Raw genomic sequence first — 19,872 nt, forward strand, 5'->3', positions numbered from 1 at the left:
AAAGAAGAGTCCCTGGGATATTTTGTTCACTGCTTTAAGGTTAGTTTTATTTGGAAAAGCAAGTTAACACTGTTCAGCATTTTTTTCCCTTTAGTATTAGAAATGACCCAGAACCTTCACACTGAGCTACATCTTCTTCTTCTTTGAGACAGGGTCTCACTAAGTTGCATAAACCTGCTTCAGCTAGGACCTATTACAAGAGGTGTGCCATCACTCCTGGCCACTGACTATTTAGTTCTCTAAGAGAGATCCCCAGTATGCCTCTAGTCCAATTTTTTATTTTTATTAAAAAAAAAATAGGCTTACATTCAAATTTCTGTCTGTGATTGTTTTGTTTTGTTTTGTTGGTACTGGGGATTGAACTCAGGACCTTGTGCTTTCGAAGCAGGAGGCGGAATCACTGAGCTAAATCCCCAGCCCTGTCTGTGATTATTATACTAAGTGGGGACAATTAAAGGAAGAAAAAGGTGACTGTAATTAGCTGTATTTATACTTTTGAAAAAATAACAGTCCTAGCAATCTGCCAGGCATGGTGGCATACACCTGTAGTCCCAGCGCTCTGGGAGTCCGAGGCAGGAGGCTCACAAGTTCAAGCCTCAAGACAAATAAAAAATAAAAGGGACTGGGACATAGCTCAGTGCAAAGGCCTTGAGTTCACTCAGACAGACAAAAAGAAAGGAGTTTCCAGAAATCTTGTTTGCTGATCTCTGCCTTCTTAAATACAGAAGCAAGTATTCACCAAGTCTTAATTTATTAAGTCCTTAAATGGTAGTATGAATCAGACAGGGGGGCACGATGTGAAGGTTTTACAGACAGAGCTGGATGTGAGCCGCCTCTCCAGAGCTTCCCAGGTGCTTGGATAAAGCGTTTAGGCCTAAGTTTCTTGTCTTTAAGGTGTTAATAATACCACTTAAGAGTTGAGCAGTGATCGTGGGAGGGGCAGAAAGTGTGAAGAATTTAATACTGTGGCATCTTTTTTATACCAGGTGAAGATCTTACATTAAGAAGCAACTCTTTCCTTCAGAAAAGGACTGTCTATTTACAATTCCTCTAATTAGAGAGCTTTTAAGATGTGATGTAATTTATAAAATTTGATCAGCAAGTTTTTTCAAACCAGCTATTTTATAGAAAAATGTTTCATTTATATTTGTGTTGAGAATACTTTAACCAGCAAAAAGCAGTGCCCTGTAATGGGCGGGGGACAGAGAAGACCGGGGTGCGGCTGAAGAGGAAAATGAGAGATAAGTCTGATAGGGTTTTCAAATTCTGTGTCTTTTAACTGGAAAGCCTCGATGCTGGGAAATGAGGTTTGTCCAACCATGGATTTTTTGTTTTTGTACCAGCGATCAAACTCAGGACCTTGCGTTTGCAAAACAGGCACGGTGCCGATGAGCTAAATCCCCAGCCCCCAACCGTGGATTTCTATTCCAAGACTTTCAGGAAAATACACCAGCGTTCTCCCCGCCTCCCCCCGCCCCAAGTACCAAGGATCACACTCAGGACAGGCAGGCACAGCACCCCTGAGCTAAAGCCCTGGCCCTTAGACCAGTGTTCTTTAGGAAGCTTAACATTTCAGAAATACACAAATAACCTTAATAGAGCAAAAATGGTTGTTTACTTACTGAAGAAGTCTTTCTTTGCAAGATTCTTGGCACATAATACTAAAAACAAACAAAAATATTAGGGTTAGTACTTATGGACAAGATTTCCAACACAGCTAGCCTGTACTTGCAATGGAAAAAAAAATTCCAAAAATTATCTTTGCCAATGAGTTGTCTTTCAAATTTAGTATCATACTAAAAAAACCACAAAAATTAACATCTGTGTAAAAAATGTTTTCTCCACAAAATGGGAGTCAATTACAACTCCAAAATCCTTCAAACTTAAAATCTTATTTAAACACAGAGGCAGATTTATCAATATGCTCTTACACTACACATGATCATATAAAACCAAATTCAAATGAAGATTTGAGCTATTTACCTTTATAGCAACTAATAGCAAGCGAAAGAGCTAATTTTTGCTAACCTAATAATAAACACAAAGTGCCAGGGCCTTGCACATGCTAAGTGGGAACTCTATCACTAAGCTACACCCCAGGCAATAACACAGTTTTGTAAATGCAAACTTTGGAATGTTAGAAAACAGAAAACAAGGGGAAAGCAGTAGAAAACATGAGCCGTTTTCAGGGAACTGTGCAAGAAAGATGACACAGTGTGTGTTAAAACCCAGCACAAGCTGTGGCATGGTGGCACACGCCTGTAACCTCAGCACTCTGAGGGCAAGGCTTGAGGCCAGCCTCGGCAGCTTAGACTCTATCTCAAAATATTGTTTTTTGGTACCGGGGATCAAACTCGGGTCCTCGCGCTTGCGCAGCAGGCAGCGAAACCACTGAGCTAAATCCCCACCCTCAAAATATTAAAAGAGGGTCGGGCCAATGACAGAGCTCAGTGCGAAGGCACAGGTTCAATCCCCAGTACCACCAAATTAAAATAAAACAAAATAAAATAAAATGTTGTCACTAGAACTGCTTTATACAATTAAAATTTACTATGCCAAGGGAAGATATCCAATGTACTTCCCTCTTTTACACTACCTCACAAATTTATCTAATTTGTAAGAATGTTATAAATATTATTTTGCAAAAATGGGTTCATATAACATACACTGTTTCTACAAACTTTCCACTTTGTTTTTACATAACAGCTTTTAGATATAATTTATATACCATACAATTCACCCATTTAAAGTATGTAATTTAATGTTTTTTAGTGTACTTGTGAGGTTGAACAATTATTACCACAATCAATTTTAAAACACTGTCATCATCCCCAAAAGAAGTACTTCACCCATCAGCTCCTCATTTAACCTCCAACTCTCCAGGCCTGGGCATCTGTTCTGAGCATTTCCTATGAATGGATCATATGCTGTGTGGTCTTTTCTGACTGGCCCCTTTCACTAAGCATAGTGCTCTCAAAGCTCACCCGCCCACTTTGTCACAGGCATTAGAGCGCCACTCCTTTTATGATGGCGTGATCCATGGTATGGCTACACCACATTCTCTTTTCCCATTCAACAGCAGATGGAGATTGAGTTGTTTTTACTTCTTTGCTATTATAAATAATCCTGTACAAGTTGTTTTGGAGACATATGTTTCATTTCTCTTCATTAAAACTTGTGTATGAAATTGCTTGGGGTGGGGGCACCATAAGGTAACTGAATGGGCATTTTGAGAACTTTTCGGGCTATCTCGCACAGCTAAGCACCACTCCTGAGGTAAGCACCATCCCCACCACGTGAGGATGAGGGTGCCAGCTGCCCCTCCTCACTCGCCCTTGTTACTGTCCCTGAGGTTTTGATTTGTAACCCCCCCACACACACACACACTGGGAATCGAACTCAGGACCTTGTGCTTCCCAGGCAGACATTGTACCACTGAACTACCTCCCCTGCCCCTGGATTTGCGATTCTTTCATGACTTAATAGTTTGTTGTTTCAGTTTGGTTTGGTTTTGGGAGTTTTTTCCCTGATCTTTTCTCAACTTCAAATTCAGTTGTCTTTTTGTTACTGAGTTGTGAGAATTCTTTATACTATATAGTATACTAAAACCCTTTATCAAATACATTATTTTATCCCACTCTGTGTGTTGTCTACTTTCTTAATGGTGTCCTTCAAAGCACCAAAGTTTTAATTTTGATTAAGTCCAACTTATTTACTTCCTTTGGCTCCTTGTGCTTTTGGTGTCATGTCTAAGGCAGCTTTACAGAACATTTTCTTCTAAGCGCTTAACAGTACAGAAGTACACAATTACTGATAATAGCTAAAAAGTAGAAATAGTTCAGATGCCCATCAGCTGATGAATGGACTCTTTCCTTAGCTCTTAAACATGTATTTACGTCTATGATCCATTTTGAGTTGGTTTTGTTTGCAATACTGAGAAACTAAACCTGGGCCTCAAGCAGGCTAGGCAAGGACTCTACCACTGAGTTACATCTCTAAGTCCATTTTTCAATTATATGAATATAATATAATTGTCTGAAGACACGGTCTAGCTAAGTTGCCCAGGCTGGATAGGAATTTAGGATTCTCTAGCGTCAGCCTCCAAGTAGCTGCTAGCATTTGTTACTGGGTTTTTTTTGTTTGTTTGCCTGTTTACTTGTTTTATGTAGCTATTCTTTCTGGAGTAAAATAGAATCTCAATCATGTTTTAATTTGCATTTCTCTGATAGCCAGAGAAGTTGAACCTTTTTTCATGTATTTACTAACCATTTGTACTTCTTCTGAAAAGTGTCTATTCATTTCACCTGTCCATTTTTTGATCAGATCTTTTATTTTGGGGGACTCTGGTTTTCCTGAGTTCTTTATATATTCTAGATATTAGTCCTCTATCTGAGGAAGAACAGACAAAATTTTTTTTCATTCTGTAGGTCATCTCTTCACTCTGTTGGTTGTTTCCTTCGCTATGCAGAAGCTTTTTTATTTTATATAATCTCATTTGTTGATTCTCGACTTATTTCTTGTGCAACTAGGGTTCTGTTTGAAAGGTCCTTGCCTATGCCTTCAAGAGTTTTACCTATTTTACCTTCCAGCAATTGTTTTAATAGTTAAATCTTTGAGCCATTTTTATTTTAGTTTAGTACACAGCGAGAGGTATGGGTCTAGATTCACTCTTCTGTACATGTACAGTACAGCTAGTCCTTCTCAGCAGTATTTGTTAGAGGCTTTCTTCCAATGTATGTTTGTGGCCCCTTTGTCAAAGATCAGATGGTTGAGGCTGTTTCTGTATGCTCTATTCTGTTCCACTGATCCACATGTCTGTTTTTGTGCCAGTACCATGCTGTTTTTACCACTACAGATTTGTAAGATACCTTCAAGTCCAGGATTGTGATGCCTCCTGTTTTGCTCTTGTTAACAAGGATTGCTTTTGCTATTCTAGGTCTTTTCTAGTTCCATACTAATTTTAAGATTGCTTTCTCTAGCTCTGTGAGGAATGCTGTTGGTATTTTGCTTGGTATTACATTAAATCTGTATATCAGCTGTAGATTGTATCATGGCCACTTTGATAATGTTGAGTCTGCCTATCCATGAAAAGGAGATTATCTTTCCATTTTCTTTCTTTTTTTTTTTTTTGTATCAGGGATTGAACTCAGGTCCTTGAGCTTGCGAGGCAGGCAGCAGAACCACTGAGCTAAATCCCCGGCCCTCCATTTTCTGATGTCCTCTTAGATCTCTTTTTTCACAGCACTGTTAATTTTTATTATAGGGGTCTTTTGCTTCCTTTGATAGCTTAATTAATATTTAATTTTTCTTGGAGCTATTATGAATGGTATTATTTTCCTAAGTTCTTTCTTGGTGGGTTCATCATTGGTATACAAACACTACTCATTTTTGTGTGTTGATTTTGTATCCTGCTGCACTGCTGACTTTCTTTATTCTATGAGCCTTTTGGTGGAATTTTTTAGGACTTCTACAAAAACAATCATGTTATGTGTGAATAAGAACAATTTGCTTTCTTCTTTTTGTGTATATATCCCTTTCATTTTTTTTCTCTTGCCTGACTGCTTGGCTAAAGTGCAGAATAATATATTGAACAAGAGTGGTAACAGTGTATGTCCTTGTCTTGTTCCTGATTTTTGAGGAAAAGCTTTCAGTTTTCCCCATTTAATATGATGTACTAGACAAAAAATCAACAAAGAATTATCAGAATTGAATCACACCTTCAAACAAATGGACTTAATAGATATTTATAGTGTTCCACCCAACAATAACATCTAATTTTTCAGCAACGCACGAAAGTTTCTCCAAAAATAGACCACACACTAGCCAATAAAGCATAAATACATACATGAGAATCAAAATTATCCTATGCTTATTATCAGATCATAATGCAATGAAATCAGAAATCAATAGCAAAGGAAACCACAGAAATTATACAGACACATGGAGATTAAACAATATACTCTTGAATAATCAGTGGGTCACAGAAGAAATCGAGGAAGAAATTAGTTCCTAGAATCAAACAATAATGCCAGTACAATATACCAGAACTTATGGGACACAATGAGAGTAGACCCAGAAGAGACGTTTATAGCTGTAACCACATCAGAAAAACAGTGAGCCCAAATAACCTAATAATGTACCTCAAAGTCCTACAAAAACAAGAACAATCCAAATCTAAAACTAGTATAAGAAAGGAAATTATAAAGATTAGAGTAGAAATTGTTGAAAGTGAGACTAAAAAAAAACAATATAAAGAATCAATGAATCAGAAAGCTGGTTCTTTGAAGAAAAAAAAAATAGACAAACCCTTAGCCAAACTTACCAAAAAAAGGAAAGAAAAGACCCAAACCAATGCAATTAGAAATGAAAAAAGGCAAAAACACAATGGATACTGCTGAAATCCAGATTAAGTAACTACTTCAAAAACCAGTACTCCGATAAACTGGAGAATCCAGAAGAAATGGACACATTAATAGATAATCTAATAACAGGCAATGAAATTGAGGCAGTAATTAAAAAATCTTACCAACTAAGAAAAGCCCAGGACTGGCTGAATTCACCACTGAATTCTATAAGAACTTCAGGGAAGACCTAACACTAATACTTCTCAAACTCTTTAATCAAATCGAAAGGGAAGGAGTACTACACCAAACTCATCCATGGATGCTATCATTACAGATTCCAAAACCAGATAAGGACTCAACTAAAAATGAAAAGTACTGGCCAAACTCTTTAATAAACATATATGCAAGATCCTCACCAAGATACTGGCAAACAGAATGCAACAAATCACTAAAAGGACATACTTCATGGCCAGATCAGCTTCATCCTAGGACTGCAAGGATGGTTCAATACATGCAAGTCAATAAATAAGTAGAAACAAGGATAAAAATCACATGATCTTCTAAACAGATGCAGAAAAAACTTTTGATAAAAATCCAATATATTTGTTCATGATAAAAACCCTGAAGAAAATAGGTATAGAAAGACTTAATCTGCTAAGAGCCATTTATGACTCTTCTGACATCATTCTGACTGAATATGGGGAAAACTTTTTTTTTTTTAAATGTTGCGAAGTGGACTTCACTTCTTTGCAGGGAACTCCTCAGTTGTAACTCTGTATCAAGCCTACTTGTTGAAAAAACTGTTTCCCATTGACTTGTCTTGGTACCTTCCTGAAAAATTAATTCACTGCAAATGTGAGAGCTTATCTGCTATCTTTCAATCCCATTTCATTGATTCCTGTGTCTCCTGTGCTATGACAAACTGTCTTAATTATTACACAAGGCATGATTGAAAAATATGAATATTTAAATTTCAAAAGATTTATTACTCTAAAAAACACATTATCACTTGCCCCCCTCAAAAGTACTCCCCCTCATTTTGAACACACCCCATCATTCTTGACACTTTCTGATGCAGTTCTGGAAGTCACTGTTGTGGCTGCCTGAATTGATTCAAAATATTTCCCTTTGATGGTCATTTTGACTTTGGGAAAGAATCAGAAGAAACACAATGCCAGATCCAGAGAATAAGGTAGATAAAGACTCATTCAAATGTTTTTATAAGTCTTTCTTCCTGTTGGATGGCATTCAGCAGCAGCAGCATTCATCGCATTTTTAATCACACCAAGTGGCAAGAATCATGGGATCAATGTGTCCAAAATAAAGGGGAATGTTTTGAGGATTAGTGGCAATGAGTCTTTTACTGCAATAATTTTTAAAAATTTAAACACACTATTTTTTAAATCAGCCCCAGCTTTATAGTAAGTTTTGAAATCAGCAAATGTGAGTCTTTCAAATTTTTCTTTCTCATTTCTTTTGGCTATTCTGTATCTGTTCAATTTCTGTATGAATTTTGGGATCAGCTTGTCTTTAAATTTTTTCAACTTTATTTTGTAATTTTCAGACTTCTCCTGATGTCTTTTATACTTCTATTGAATTCATTTCTACTTTATTTCTTTTGGTGCTATTGGAAATGGAATTGTTTTCTGAATTTCATCTCAGATTGTTCATCAGTCATATATGGAAAAACAAGCAATTTTTGTATATTCATCTTGTATCTTACCAAGTTGCTGAACTCATTTTTTAGCTAATATTTTGGTTGTGGGTTCCTTTGCACTTTCTATATATAAGATCATGTGATCTGAAAACACAGTTTTACTTCTTCCTTTCTAATCTGGATGCCTTTTATTCTTCCTTCTTGTGTAACTGCCCATTACACTCAGTACAACAATAAATGCAAGTCATGCCAATTCTTGTCTTTGATCTTAAGAAGAGTACGTAGTCTTTCAATCAATCGAGCATGATGCTATCTGTGGGTTTTTCCACATATGCCCTTTATCAGGTTAAGGAAGTTTGCCTCTATTCCTATTTTAAGTGTTAACTGTTTTTATAATAAAGTGGTGTTAGGTTTTATTATATTCTTTTTCCACATCTATTAAGATTTTCATTTGATGTCTGCCTTTATCTACTGACATGGTATTATTACTTTAACTGATTTTCAGATGTGAAACCTACCTTGCACTTTGAGCTAAATTCTACTTGATCAGGGTCTGTAATCCTTTTAATATGTTGCTATATTCAGTTTGCCAGTATTCTGTTAAGGAATTTTATGTCTGGGTTCATAAGGGGTGTTCGTCCACAGTTTTCCTTTCCTTTGCCTTCTGTCTAGGTTTTTGTTTTGCTTGGTTTTGTTTTTTGTGCTACCGGGGATCGAACTCAGGTCCTTGTGCTTGCTAGGCAGGCATTGGCACCACTGAGCTAAATCCCTGGCCTCTCCGTCTAGTTTTGCTACGAGAGTGATAATGGCCTCATAAGGTAGAAAGTACTCACTTTTCCTTTCTTCATTTTGAAGAGTCTGTCATGAATTGATACTGATTTTTCTTTAACATTTGGTGGAATTTACTAGAAATGCCATCAAGGCCTGGGTTTCTGTGAAAAATATTTTCAATTATTAATCCAATCGCTTTATAAGTCTACTCAAATTTTTTTTTCTTAAATTCTTTTATTGGAACATTTTAGGTATACAACACATTTACATTTCTCATTGGGAACTTGTACCTTTACATGATGCATCTTGGTTCTTATTTTTTCCCCATTCCTAACCCTCCCTTCACCCCCTCCGCCCTCCCCTATTTACAAAGACTTTATTTCCATTTTTTTTTATCATTTCTCATCATTTTTCCTTTCCCCTGCCCCTTCCACTATCCCTACCCCTTTGGACCTTTTCTTCCTATTTTGCATTATTGATTATTCATTCTAATCATTGGTACATTTTAGGTATAAAATATATGACATTCATCATTGGAAATTTGCACCTTTACATAATCTCTCTTGGTTCTTATTTTTCACCCTTGCCCAGCCCTCCCTTCAACCCCTCCAGTCCTCCCTATTTACAAAGATTTTGTTCCTATTTTTCTATTTTCTCATATTAATTCCATTCCCTTCTTTCCTTTCCAATATCCCTCCCACTTCCTTCCCCTTTGCCCCTTCCTTTTTCACATTATCTATTATACGTTTTAGTCCATATTTACACTTTCACTTTCTCACATCAGAGAAATTATTCCATATTTATACGTGTGTCCTATTTCTTTCACTTAAGAGTATCACCTCAATGTGCATCTATTTAGCCATAAATGTCTCTAATTTCTCATTTTTTATGGCTGAGTAGTACTCCATTTTATTAAAAAACAACATTTTCTTTATTCAGTCTCCAGTTGATGGGCATTTGGGCTGTTTCCAAGTTTTAGCTATCATAAACTGTGCTGCTATGAACATGGGTACACATATATCACTGTGGTATGATTCTTTTAATTCTTTGGGGAAGATCCCCAGTAGTGGAATAGCAGGGTCAAATGGGACTTCCAGTCCTAGCTCTCTGAGGTATCTCCATACTGATTTCCACAGTGGTTGCACCAGTCTGCACTCCCATCAGGAGTGGAGCAGGGTTCCTCTTTCCCCACAGCCCTGCCAGCATTTGCTATTGGTTGATTTCATGATAGCAGCCATTCTTTCTGGAGGTGGAATCTCAGCATTGTTTTCATTTTCATCTCGCAAATGACCAGTGATATTGAACATATTTTCATGCATTTATTTGCTATTTCTACTTATTTGTCTGAGAAATGTCTGTTCATTTCAGATGCCCATTTTTGGATTGGGTCTTTCAATTTGGGAAGTGTGATCTTTTTAAGTTCTTTATAGATTCAAGATAGTAGACTTTTGTCTAAAGAAAAACGGGTGAAGATTTTTTTCCCACATTGTGGGTTGTCTCTTCACAGTGCTGATGGTTTCTCTTGCTGTGCAGAAGCTTTTTAATAAGAAGAGATCCCACTTCTTGATTGTTTGTGCTAGTTCACGGGCAACTGAGGTTTTGTTCATAAAATCTTTTCCTACACTGATGTCTTCAAGTGTTCTACCTAACCTCCGTTCCAACTGGTTCAGCATTTCTATTTTAATATTTAGATCTTTAATCTATTTTAATTTTAGTTTAGTTCACGGTGAGAGATAATAGGTCTACTTTTAATCTTTGGCAAGTTGAAGCCCAATTTTTCCAGCACCATTTATTAAAGAGGCTATCTTTCCTCCAGTGAGGGTGTTTGGCTCCTTTATTGAAGATGAGAAGGCTGAGTTTGTCTGGCGTTGTTTCTGCATCTTCTAATCTGTTCCACTTGTCCTCTGGTCTGTTTCTTTGCCAGTGCCATTCTGTTTTTATCACAGGAGGTTTGTAGTATAGTTGCAGGTTGGGGATTGTGATACCCCCTGCCATGTCTCTGTTACCTAGAATTGCTTCTGCTATTCTGAGTCTCTTCTTATTCCAAATGAATTTTTGGATTGTTTTCTCAAGGTCCGTGAGGTATGCTGCTGGGATCTCAATTAGAATTGCATTGAATCTATATAGCAGTTTTGGAAGTATGGCCATTTTCACTGTATTAATCCTTCCTACCCAGGAGAAGGGAATGCCTGTCCATTTTCTGATATCATCTTCAATCTCTCTTTTCAGAGTGCCATAGTTTTCAGAGAAGAGGTCTTTGATTTCTTTCATTAGGTTGATTCCTAGGTATTTCAGTTTTTTGGATGCTATTGTGAAAGGAATTATTTGCCCCATTTCTCTCTCAGTGAGTCTGTCACTGGTGTAGAGGAAAGCTATTGATTTTTGTGTGTTGACCTTGTAACCAGCTACTTGACTGAATTTGGTTATTAAGTCTAGAAGACTTTTGGTGGAGTTCTTGGGGTCTTCTATATAGAGTATCATGTCATCTGCAAATAATGACAATTTGACTTCTTCATTTCCTACCTTTATTCCTTTTACGTCTTTCTCTTGTTTAATTGCTGTGGCTAATGTTTCCAAAACTATATTGAACAAGAGTGGTGATAGTGGAAATCCTTGTCTTGTTCCTGATTTTAGTGTGAAGGATTTCAGTTTTTGACCATTTAGTATGAATATTGACTGTTGGTTTTCATAGATGGCATTTATCAGTTTGAGGTAGAGACCATCTACTCCAATTTTTTGTAGGATTTTTATCATAAATCCATGTTGGATTTTGTCAAAAGCTTTTTCTGCATCTATGGAGAAAATCATATGGTTTTTGTCCTAGGCTCTATTGATATAGTGTATTACACTGATTGATTTGCATATGTTGAACCATCCCTACATCCTTGGAATGAATCCCACTTGATCAGGGTATATGATCTTGATGATCTTTTGCATTCTATTTGCCAGTATATTATTAAGGATTTTTGCATCTATGTTCATTAGTGAGATTGGCCTATAGTTCTCCTTTTTGGTTGGGTCTTTCTCTGCTTTGGGGATCAAGGTGTTGCTTGCTTCCAGGAATGAATTCAGGAGTATTGCTTCCCTTTCAATTTCATTGAAGAGTTTAAACAGTAGTGGCAGTAGTTCCTTTCTAAATGTCTTGTAGAATTCAGCAGTGAAGCCATCAGGACCCAGGCTTTTCTTAGTAGGCAAGTTTTTAGTTATGTTTTCAATTTCTTTGATTGATATTGGGTTGTTTAGAATTTTTCATTCAAATTTGGTAATTCATACGTATCTAGGAATCTGTCCATTTCTTCCGTGTTTTCCATCTTATTGACGTATAGGTTCTGGAAATAGGTATTAATGATCCTTTGCATTCTTGCTGGGTCTGTTGTAATTTCATCCTTTTCATTCCTAATTGCATGGATTTGGGCCATTTCTTTCCTTTTTCTGATAAGGTTGGCTAAGGGTTTGTCAATTTTGTTGATTCTTTCAAAGAACCAACTCTTGGCTTCATTGATTTTTGTATTAGTCTCTTAGTCTCCACTGCATTGATTTCTCCTCTAATCTTTATAATTTCCTCCCTTGTATGAGCTCTGGAGTTGTCCTGCTCTTCTTTTTCTAGAAGTTTGAGGTTCAGCATCAGGTTGTTTAATTGGGCTCGCTCTGTTTTCCTAATGTGTGTATTCACTGCTATGAATTTCCCTAAGACTGCTTTCGTTGTGTCCCATAGATTCCGATATGTTGTATTGTCATTTAATTGAAGGAACTGTCTGATTTCTTAATTTCCTCTGTGACCCATTGGTTATTCAGAAGTGTGTTGTTCAATTTCCATGTGTTTATGAAATTTTTCCGGTTTCTTCTGCTATGGATCTGCAATTTCATCGCACTATGATCTGATAATATACAGGGGATAACTTCAATTCCTTTGCACTTATTTAAACATGTTCTATGTGTCAGTATGTGGTCTATTTTGGAGAATGACCCATGTGCAGCTGAGGAGAACGTGTATTCTGATTTTGTGGGGTGGAAGACTCTGTAAACATCTGTTAAGTTCATTCGTTCAAGAGTTCGATTGAGTTCTAGTATTTCATTACTTATTTTTTGCCTAGTTGATCTGTCCATTTGTGACAGTGGGGTGTTGAGGTCCCCCACTACAATTGTATTAGTGCATATATGACTTTTCATGTCCATTAGTATTTGTTTTATGTGGTTGGGCACACTAGTGTTTGGTGCATAGACATTTATGATTGCCATCTCTTCCTCTTGGATTGTTCCCTTCACAAGGATATAGTGTCCTTCTTCGTCTCTCTTAATCAGTGTTGGTTTGAAATCTACTTGATCTTCAAAGAGGATACCTACTCCTGCTTTTTTCTGGGTTCCCATTGCATGGAGTATTGTTTTCCACCCTTTAACTTTCAGTCTATGAGTTTCCTTTTGAATTAAGTGTGTTTCTTGCATGCAGCATATTGTTGGATTTTGCTTCTTGACCCATTCTGCCAGTCTATGTCTTCTGATTGGTGAATTGAGACCATTTATAACTGAAACATATTGCGTTATCACTGCCATGACTTTTTCTTTTTGTTGGGTTCTCCCCCTTTACATTTAATTTCTTGTCATGCCAGATGGGTTCATTCTGCTTTGCTTCCTGGGGTTGTGATCCTCAGTGTCTGTTCCTAGGATATTGTGTAAAATTTTTTGGAGTGATGGTTTGGTATTCATGAAGTTCCTAAGGTGTTCTTTGTCAAGAAAGTATCTTATTTCTCCATCAATTTTGAAAGATAGTTTTTCAGGGTTCATCAACCTGGGTTGGAGGCTGTTTTCTTTTAGGGCTTGGAATATGTCACTCCAAGCTCTTCTTGCCTTGAGAGTTTGTGTTGAGAAGTCTGCTGTGATTCTGATGGGCTTTCTTTGTATGTGATTTGTTTCTTTTCTCTAACTGCTTGTAGAACTTTGTTCTTCTGTTGAGTTTCTGGAATCTTAATTACATGCCTGTGCAGATTTTTTTTGGTCAGGGCTATTTGGAGTCCTATATGCCTCACTTATCTATATGTCAAGTTCTTTTCCCCTGCTTGGGAAGTTTTCTGCCATTACTTCTGTGAACAGTTTTATGTCATCTGCACTCTCTCTTTCTTTGTTGACTCCAATCAGTCTTATGTTATTCTTCTTTGCACTAACTAGCAGCTGCTGGATTGATTTCTCATGTTCCCTTATAATTTTGAAGCAGTTTTTCTTTTCCTGGTCACTAATTCCAATCTTATCTTCTATATCTGAAATTCTGTCCTCACATTGGCTCATTCTGCTGTGTAGACTTTCAATGGAGTTTCTCATCTCCTGGAAATCTATTTGCATCTGTTTTATGGATTCCATTTGTTTCCTATGTTAGGATTCCACCATGTTCCTGAGCTCCTCTCTAGATTTATTAATCATGTCTTGCACTAGGAGCACAATCTCTCCTGTTATCTGAGAAATTATTTCTGATTTCATTTTTTCCAGATCCCCTTTTGTTGCCAGTTCAGTGGGTCCAGGTGGTTGAGTATCAGAGTGTTCCATCTCATTTCCCTTTGGGGTTGCTGTAGGTGATATGGAAGTCTGGTTTTTAGACTTATTTACGTGTCTTCTCATTTCGACCCGGGGTGCTGGGGTGCTGTTGGTGCCCATGTGGCTCACCTCCTCTGAGCTGGAAGAGGTGGGACAGGGGCCAGGAGTGGCGGGCTAGATGGTGGCCCACAAGCCCCTACCTCTGGGCCAGGAGCGGTGGGGCAGACAGCAGCCCAAAAGCCCTTTCCTCTGGGCTGGGAGTGGCAGGTCAGACGGTTGCCGGGAAGCCCCTACCTCTGGGCCGGGAGCGGCGGGATCAGTCTACTCAAATTTTCCATTTCTTCTTTCATTCCCTTTGGTAGTTTGTATCTTTCTAGAAATTTGTTGATTTCATCTACATTATCAATGTAGGTATACAGCTATTTGTAAGTCGCTGACAGTCTTACTTCTGGTACAGTCAGTATAACATTTCTTCTTCACTGTAATCTTTACATCCTTCCTTTCTACTCCAGTCTATTTTGTGGATAGATCATAATTTATTACAGCTTCTGCTGGCGTTTTATTTTTTTGTTTCTGTAATTGCAAAAGTAATACATACTTGAAAATACAGAAATGTGTATATTAAAAAATGCATGTCTTTTAAACTTCATTATTACTCTTTTTTCAGCATTTGGCTAGTCTTACATGCTTATTTTTTCCATTGAATTTTAGGCTCTTTTCTTTTTTACATTTTTAAAAAATTTATTTATCTTGCAGTTTTGGTGACAGAACCCAGAGACTCATGTGTGCTAGGCAACCACTCTACAACTAACCTACATCTTGAAACTTTAGGATCATTTTGTATAAGCTTTAAAAAAAAAATGACTTCATGGGCTGGGGAATGCAGCTCAGTGGTAGAATGCAGGCCTACCATGTGTGAGGATCTGGGTGTGATCCTACCATCACAAAAAAAGGCTTCATAAATAAATGACAGGAACTTTTTATCTCTCTTTACAATATTGGGTACTCCCATTCTTGAATGTAGTATGTTTATCCATTTAAGTTCTTCTGTAATCCCCCTAAGTAAGACTTTAAATATATTTCAAAAAAGACTTGTTTACTCTTGAATATTTTGGTGTTTTTTACCATTGTGAACTTTTGTTGCATTTTCTAACTGTTGTTTGGATTTAGAGGAGCTATTAATTTTCTTACAATAATTCTTAGTTCACCATGTTTTGGAACACCCCTCACACAGGCCTATAATGCTTTGCTTCCTTCAGTTTCCCTGTTCCTTATCAAAGCTTTGAGTGCCCCATTGGCTGTTACATCAAACTCTTAAGTGTCCAGAACTGAGGCTGAGACCTTGGTCCTCTCCCAGGATCATTAGGACACAGCAGCCCCAGCAACAGTACCACCTAAACCCAGGTCATCCTTCAGCCTCAAAATCTCTCCCAAATGTAGCCCCACCTGGTGTCTCCACCCTTGTCCAAACTCCCAACACTAGCTATGATGAAGTGATCTCTTCAAGACAATCTGTTCATGCCCCTCTGCTTTTCACTTTCGGCAGAGGCTTCCTACTGCAGAACTCCAGATCTACGATGCTCTGACCTCTGCCTTCCTCACCTCCCCAGCCTCACACTTTACCAGCAAATCGGAGCACTAGTTTTCTGAGGAGCTGGTGCTGCGCTGTTTCTGAATCTCAAAAATATTAATCTTTGCCCCTATTTTCAGAGCTAACAATGTCTGAATTAACACTCATTCCAGTGGAATTTGGTTACATCATAAAATGGAGGACTTAGTAACATTAGCAAACAAAGTTTTGCCTCAGTTTTGTGGAAAGGTCAATCTAGTTCATTGTGCCTCTAATTTAGCTAAAGGCACATGATTTTTCCAACTAACATAATTCTGTGATCTTGTGCTCTAATTCTTGTTTGCTCTAGGAGGCATTTCTTACACAGCATCAAATCTCACAGTTGATCTACCACATGTACCAACTGTGTGTGAGGTTCTAGAGATACAACAATAAGTAAAAGAGACATTAACTCTTACAGAAAACTAAGTTTACTTTCCAGCACAGACCACTCCGTGGTTGCCACAAACCCAACTCTAAAGTGCACCTCCCCTTGGCCAAGTCCCAGCCCTGCACCCGGCACAATGCCAATCCCACACTATGGGTTTCCTTACATTGGGGATGCGGTGGAAGCCAATGACACAGCGTTCCCTAAGCATCTGGAATCATGGAAGAGAAGTGCTTTCCTCACAAAAGACCTCATGTCACAAGAGCACATTCTGTGGTTTCACACACCCCCAGGAAGGACTACAGGAACAGAAAACTAGTGCTTTGTTCTAGCTTGAGAAACGTTCAATTTGTGTCAAGACTTCACTGTTCCACGATGCTGAGCCTGAAAACTTTCGCAGTTAATTTTTTTTAAGTACTGAGGATTGAACCCAGAGTCTTCATACTGACCTCTCCCCAGCCCTTTTTAATATTTTATTTTGAGACAAGGTCTCACTAAATTGCTTAACCCAGCTATGGCTGGGCTTAAACTTAAAATCCGACTGCCTCAGCCTCCCAAAGTGCTGGAGTAACAGGCCTGCTCCACCGCAACCAGCTGTGCTGTAGCTTTCTACTACTCCTCTTCCTCGTAGATTTGTTTTCAGGTTCTGTCACTCCCTTCTCATCACCGCTGGCCAGCCCTGTCCCGGTGCCATGCCCACTCTCCTGTTAGCTTCACCACTCTCAGTGGCCCTTCTTACCCGAGGAGCCCTCAGTCCTCGCACCACCAGTCCAGCTTTGTGGTTTTCTTTTTGAAATGGAATCTCATACACTGCCCAAACTGTCCTCAAGGCCCTGGACTCAAGTGACCCTCCTGCCTCAGTCTCCCAAGTACTGGAACCATAGAGCACACCAACACGCTTGGCTGGATCTACACCCCCCCCCAACAGGGATTAAAAGCCAGGGCCTTCACACTGAGCTGCTGCATCCCCAGTAGCCCCCCACCAAATTTTAATTTTGACACAGGGTTTTGCTAAGTCACTAAGTTGTCCAACCTAGGACCAAACTTTCAATCCTCCTGCCTCAGCTGCCCATAGTGCTGTTTTTATCATGTGCTATCATGCTTGGTTTGGATCCTTCTTTTGAAGCTCCATTTTCATTTCTTATGCTCAAAAAATTCTAATAACTCCGTATTATATTCTCCCTGGGTTTTAAGCTTCCTATTCTCTAATATCATTTTATTTCCCACTATTCCTCCAAGTCTACTTGGGCTCCTCTTCACTACCGCCCATCCCAGGCCTCAACTCCCTAGAAGACTCTCCCTCTGGCTGCTGTGCTGCTGTCTTCTTAGCCAGCCAGCTCCTTCCCAAGGAAGCCTCATTCAGAACTCTGAGAACATTCCCAACAGGGCCAAAATGAAAAAGAAACAATTTAGTGGAGTTTCATAAAATGGAACTAATTTTAAATGGCTGTTTTTGTTCTGTCATGCTATCATTTGAACAGTTTAAAACATCTAAGTAAACATTTTTATTCATGAGGAAATGTAACTTGCTACCTAGGAGACTGGTCACTACATGTGTTGGCTGTCTACTTCATCTAACTTTTAGTTCTAAAACTTACTTTTAAAAGTTTCCCCAGTGGTGGTGGTGGTGGGTCCTTTAAGCTATTAAAAAGAATAAGAATAGAATCCCTGCTAAAGGAACAGAATGAGGTTTTCTGCTTAGTGAGTTTCACTACTATTCCATGTTCAAGGACACTGTGCCAGAAACCCCTAATCTGTTAATTCTACACAAGTTTAGGAAATCTTCAATTTTATATTAAGAGAAAAAATTCCACTGCAGTTATTTCAGTGGACTCAAAATACCAAACAATTCATGCCTGTACAGCAGAACTAAACTCACAGGACACACACATTTCCACTATCCAGACACCATCAGATGTCAGAACGATATCTTCTTTGCAGAGAAGACTGCTTATGCTAAGAAAACATTTCAGCAACCTCTCCCTGCTGTCCCTCTGGCTTTGGAGGTGGGGTGAATTTCTGACAAACAGACAATCCTAAAATGGGTTTCCAAAACACCCTCCTTGCTTAAAATGTGGATGTTATAGCTTCCTCTTCTATAAATACAGCAATAACAAGGAAACGACAAACTCAGTAAACTACCTGAAACCAGAAGTAGGACAGAGTTTGAACCCTACCACAAGCCCTGCGGCGCAGCGAGATGTGCTGCTTTGGGAGGCCTGTCCCCCCAGGAGGCCAGGCTGACTCCAACGACTGCCTGCAGACTTAATTTTAAATTTTACTGTTTTTCTTTTATTGTGCTGGGGATCAAACCCAAGGACTTACACGTGCTAGTAAAGCACGCCCCATGGAGCTGCACCCTTAGCCCCTGAATTTTTTTGAATGTTGCTTTTTCTAAATCCAGGGATCTGGCTGCAGAATCTACAGTCCCTGAAGGTGGTTGACTCTTCTGAGGTTACAGAGGGAAGCCTGAAGGAAGCAAGTTCCTGAGCTACTAAGTACTTTCCCACATTAGGACTCTCCCGAGTGCTACTAACACCTCAGCTTTGGAAGGTAAGAAGTGGGCTTCCTTTAGGGCCTGTCTCTGTAAGACAATTCCTATCTCCAGATAATGTTTCTTCTTACATAAACCCATGCAATGTTTCTCAACCACTTGGAGTAGAACAAGGGCATCAGACCCAGGGTTGTTTTACAGGCAGAAACATATTCCCTGGCCTTGGGTCACAGGAAAATTCAGGTTTTCATTAGAAAAGTTTTATTTAAATATTTACAGTCCAAAAGTAACTACTTCCTAGATCAGTTAATTATCTAATGCAGTCTCCCTACAAGTTTATTGTTCCTTTCAAATGACAATACATATTCATTCCGACAATTCTGCTCCCAATGTCTAGGATTACCCTACCTCCTGAAAAGCTCAAGATAATTTTACAACCAGGAACTAATGAGCACTTTGCAACTGGAGCTTCTAACACCACCCTGGTGAGTAGACTTGTCTCCCAGACAACCATTTGACACAGGCACCTGCCAAAAGCAGTGGGTGAAAATTACTAATGAAATAGCAATGGTCACTCTGGAAATTTTATTTTGTGAAAATTTAAAAACGCAATCTAATTCCCTTTAGAACAACTAATAACGGCGCCGAACAGTTATTGAATGCTTACAATGTAACCAGGCACTATACAGGCACCATTACACATACTGGACATGACAATTCATGGAGCTACTACTGTCATTATGTTCATTTTACTGATGAAAATTTGATACACTACAGTCACAATTAGAAAAAGCTTCTGGGAGCTGCGCATGGTGGCACATGCCAGTAATCCCAGCATTTGGGAGGCTGAGGCATGAGGACTGCCATGAGTTCAAGGCCAGTCTGGGCCACATAGTAAGTTTAAGGCCAGCCTGAAGTATTATCGAGACTTTGTCTCAGGAAAAAAAAAAAAGTTTCTGGGGTTTTTATTTTTCAGTACTGGGATTTGAACCCAGAGCTTCTGCACACAGAGCTACATCCCCTGACCTTGCCTTTTTCTGAGACAGGATCTGGCTAAGGCACTAAGTTGCCCAGGCTAGGCTAGAC

At 38.7% G+C, this 19,872-nt stretch overlaps 1 protein-coding gene across 5 annotated transcripts in view; it reads right to left on the reverse strand.

Moving 5' to 3' along the window:
* Window positions 1-19,872, reverse strand: part of Smurf1 (SMAD specific E3 ubiquitin protein ligase 1) — a 129,909-nt gene that overhangs the window by 31,351 nt on the left and 78,686 nt on the right. For all 5 annotated transcript variants that reach the window (XM_004840492.4, XM_021254789.2, XM_021254787.2 and 2 more), the window contains exon 2: window positions 1,623-1,661. In XM_004840492.4, the coding sequence (XP_004840549.1) occupies window positions 1,623-1,661 (39 nt within the window). The remainder of the gene's footprint in view (window positions 1-1,622; window positions 1,662-19,872) is intronic.

Source organism: Heterocephalus glaber, unplaced genomic scaffold (assembly GCF_053883595.1).
Source record: "Heterocephalus glaber isolate CG9 unplaced genomic scaffold, H.glaber_assembly_v1.0 deba00001610, whole genome shotgun sequence".
Lineage (NCBI taxonomy): Eukaryota > Metazoa > Chordata > Mammalia > Rodentia > Bathyergidae > Heterocephalus > Heterocephalus glaber.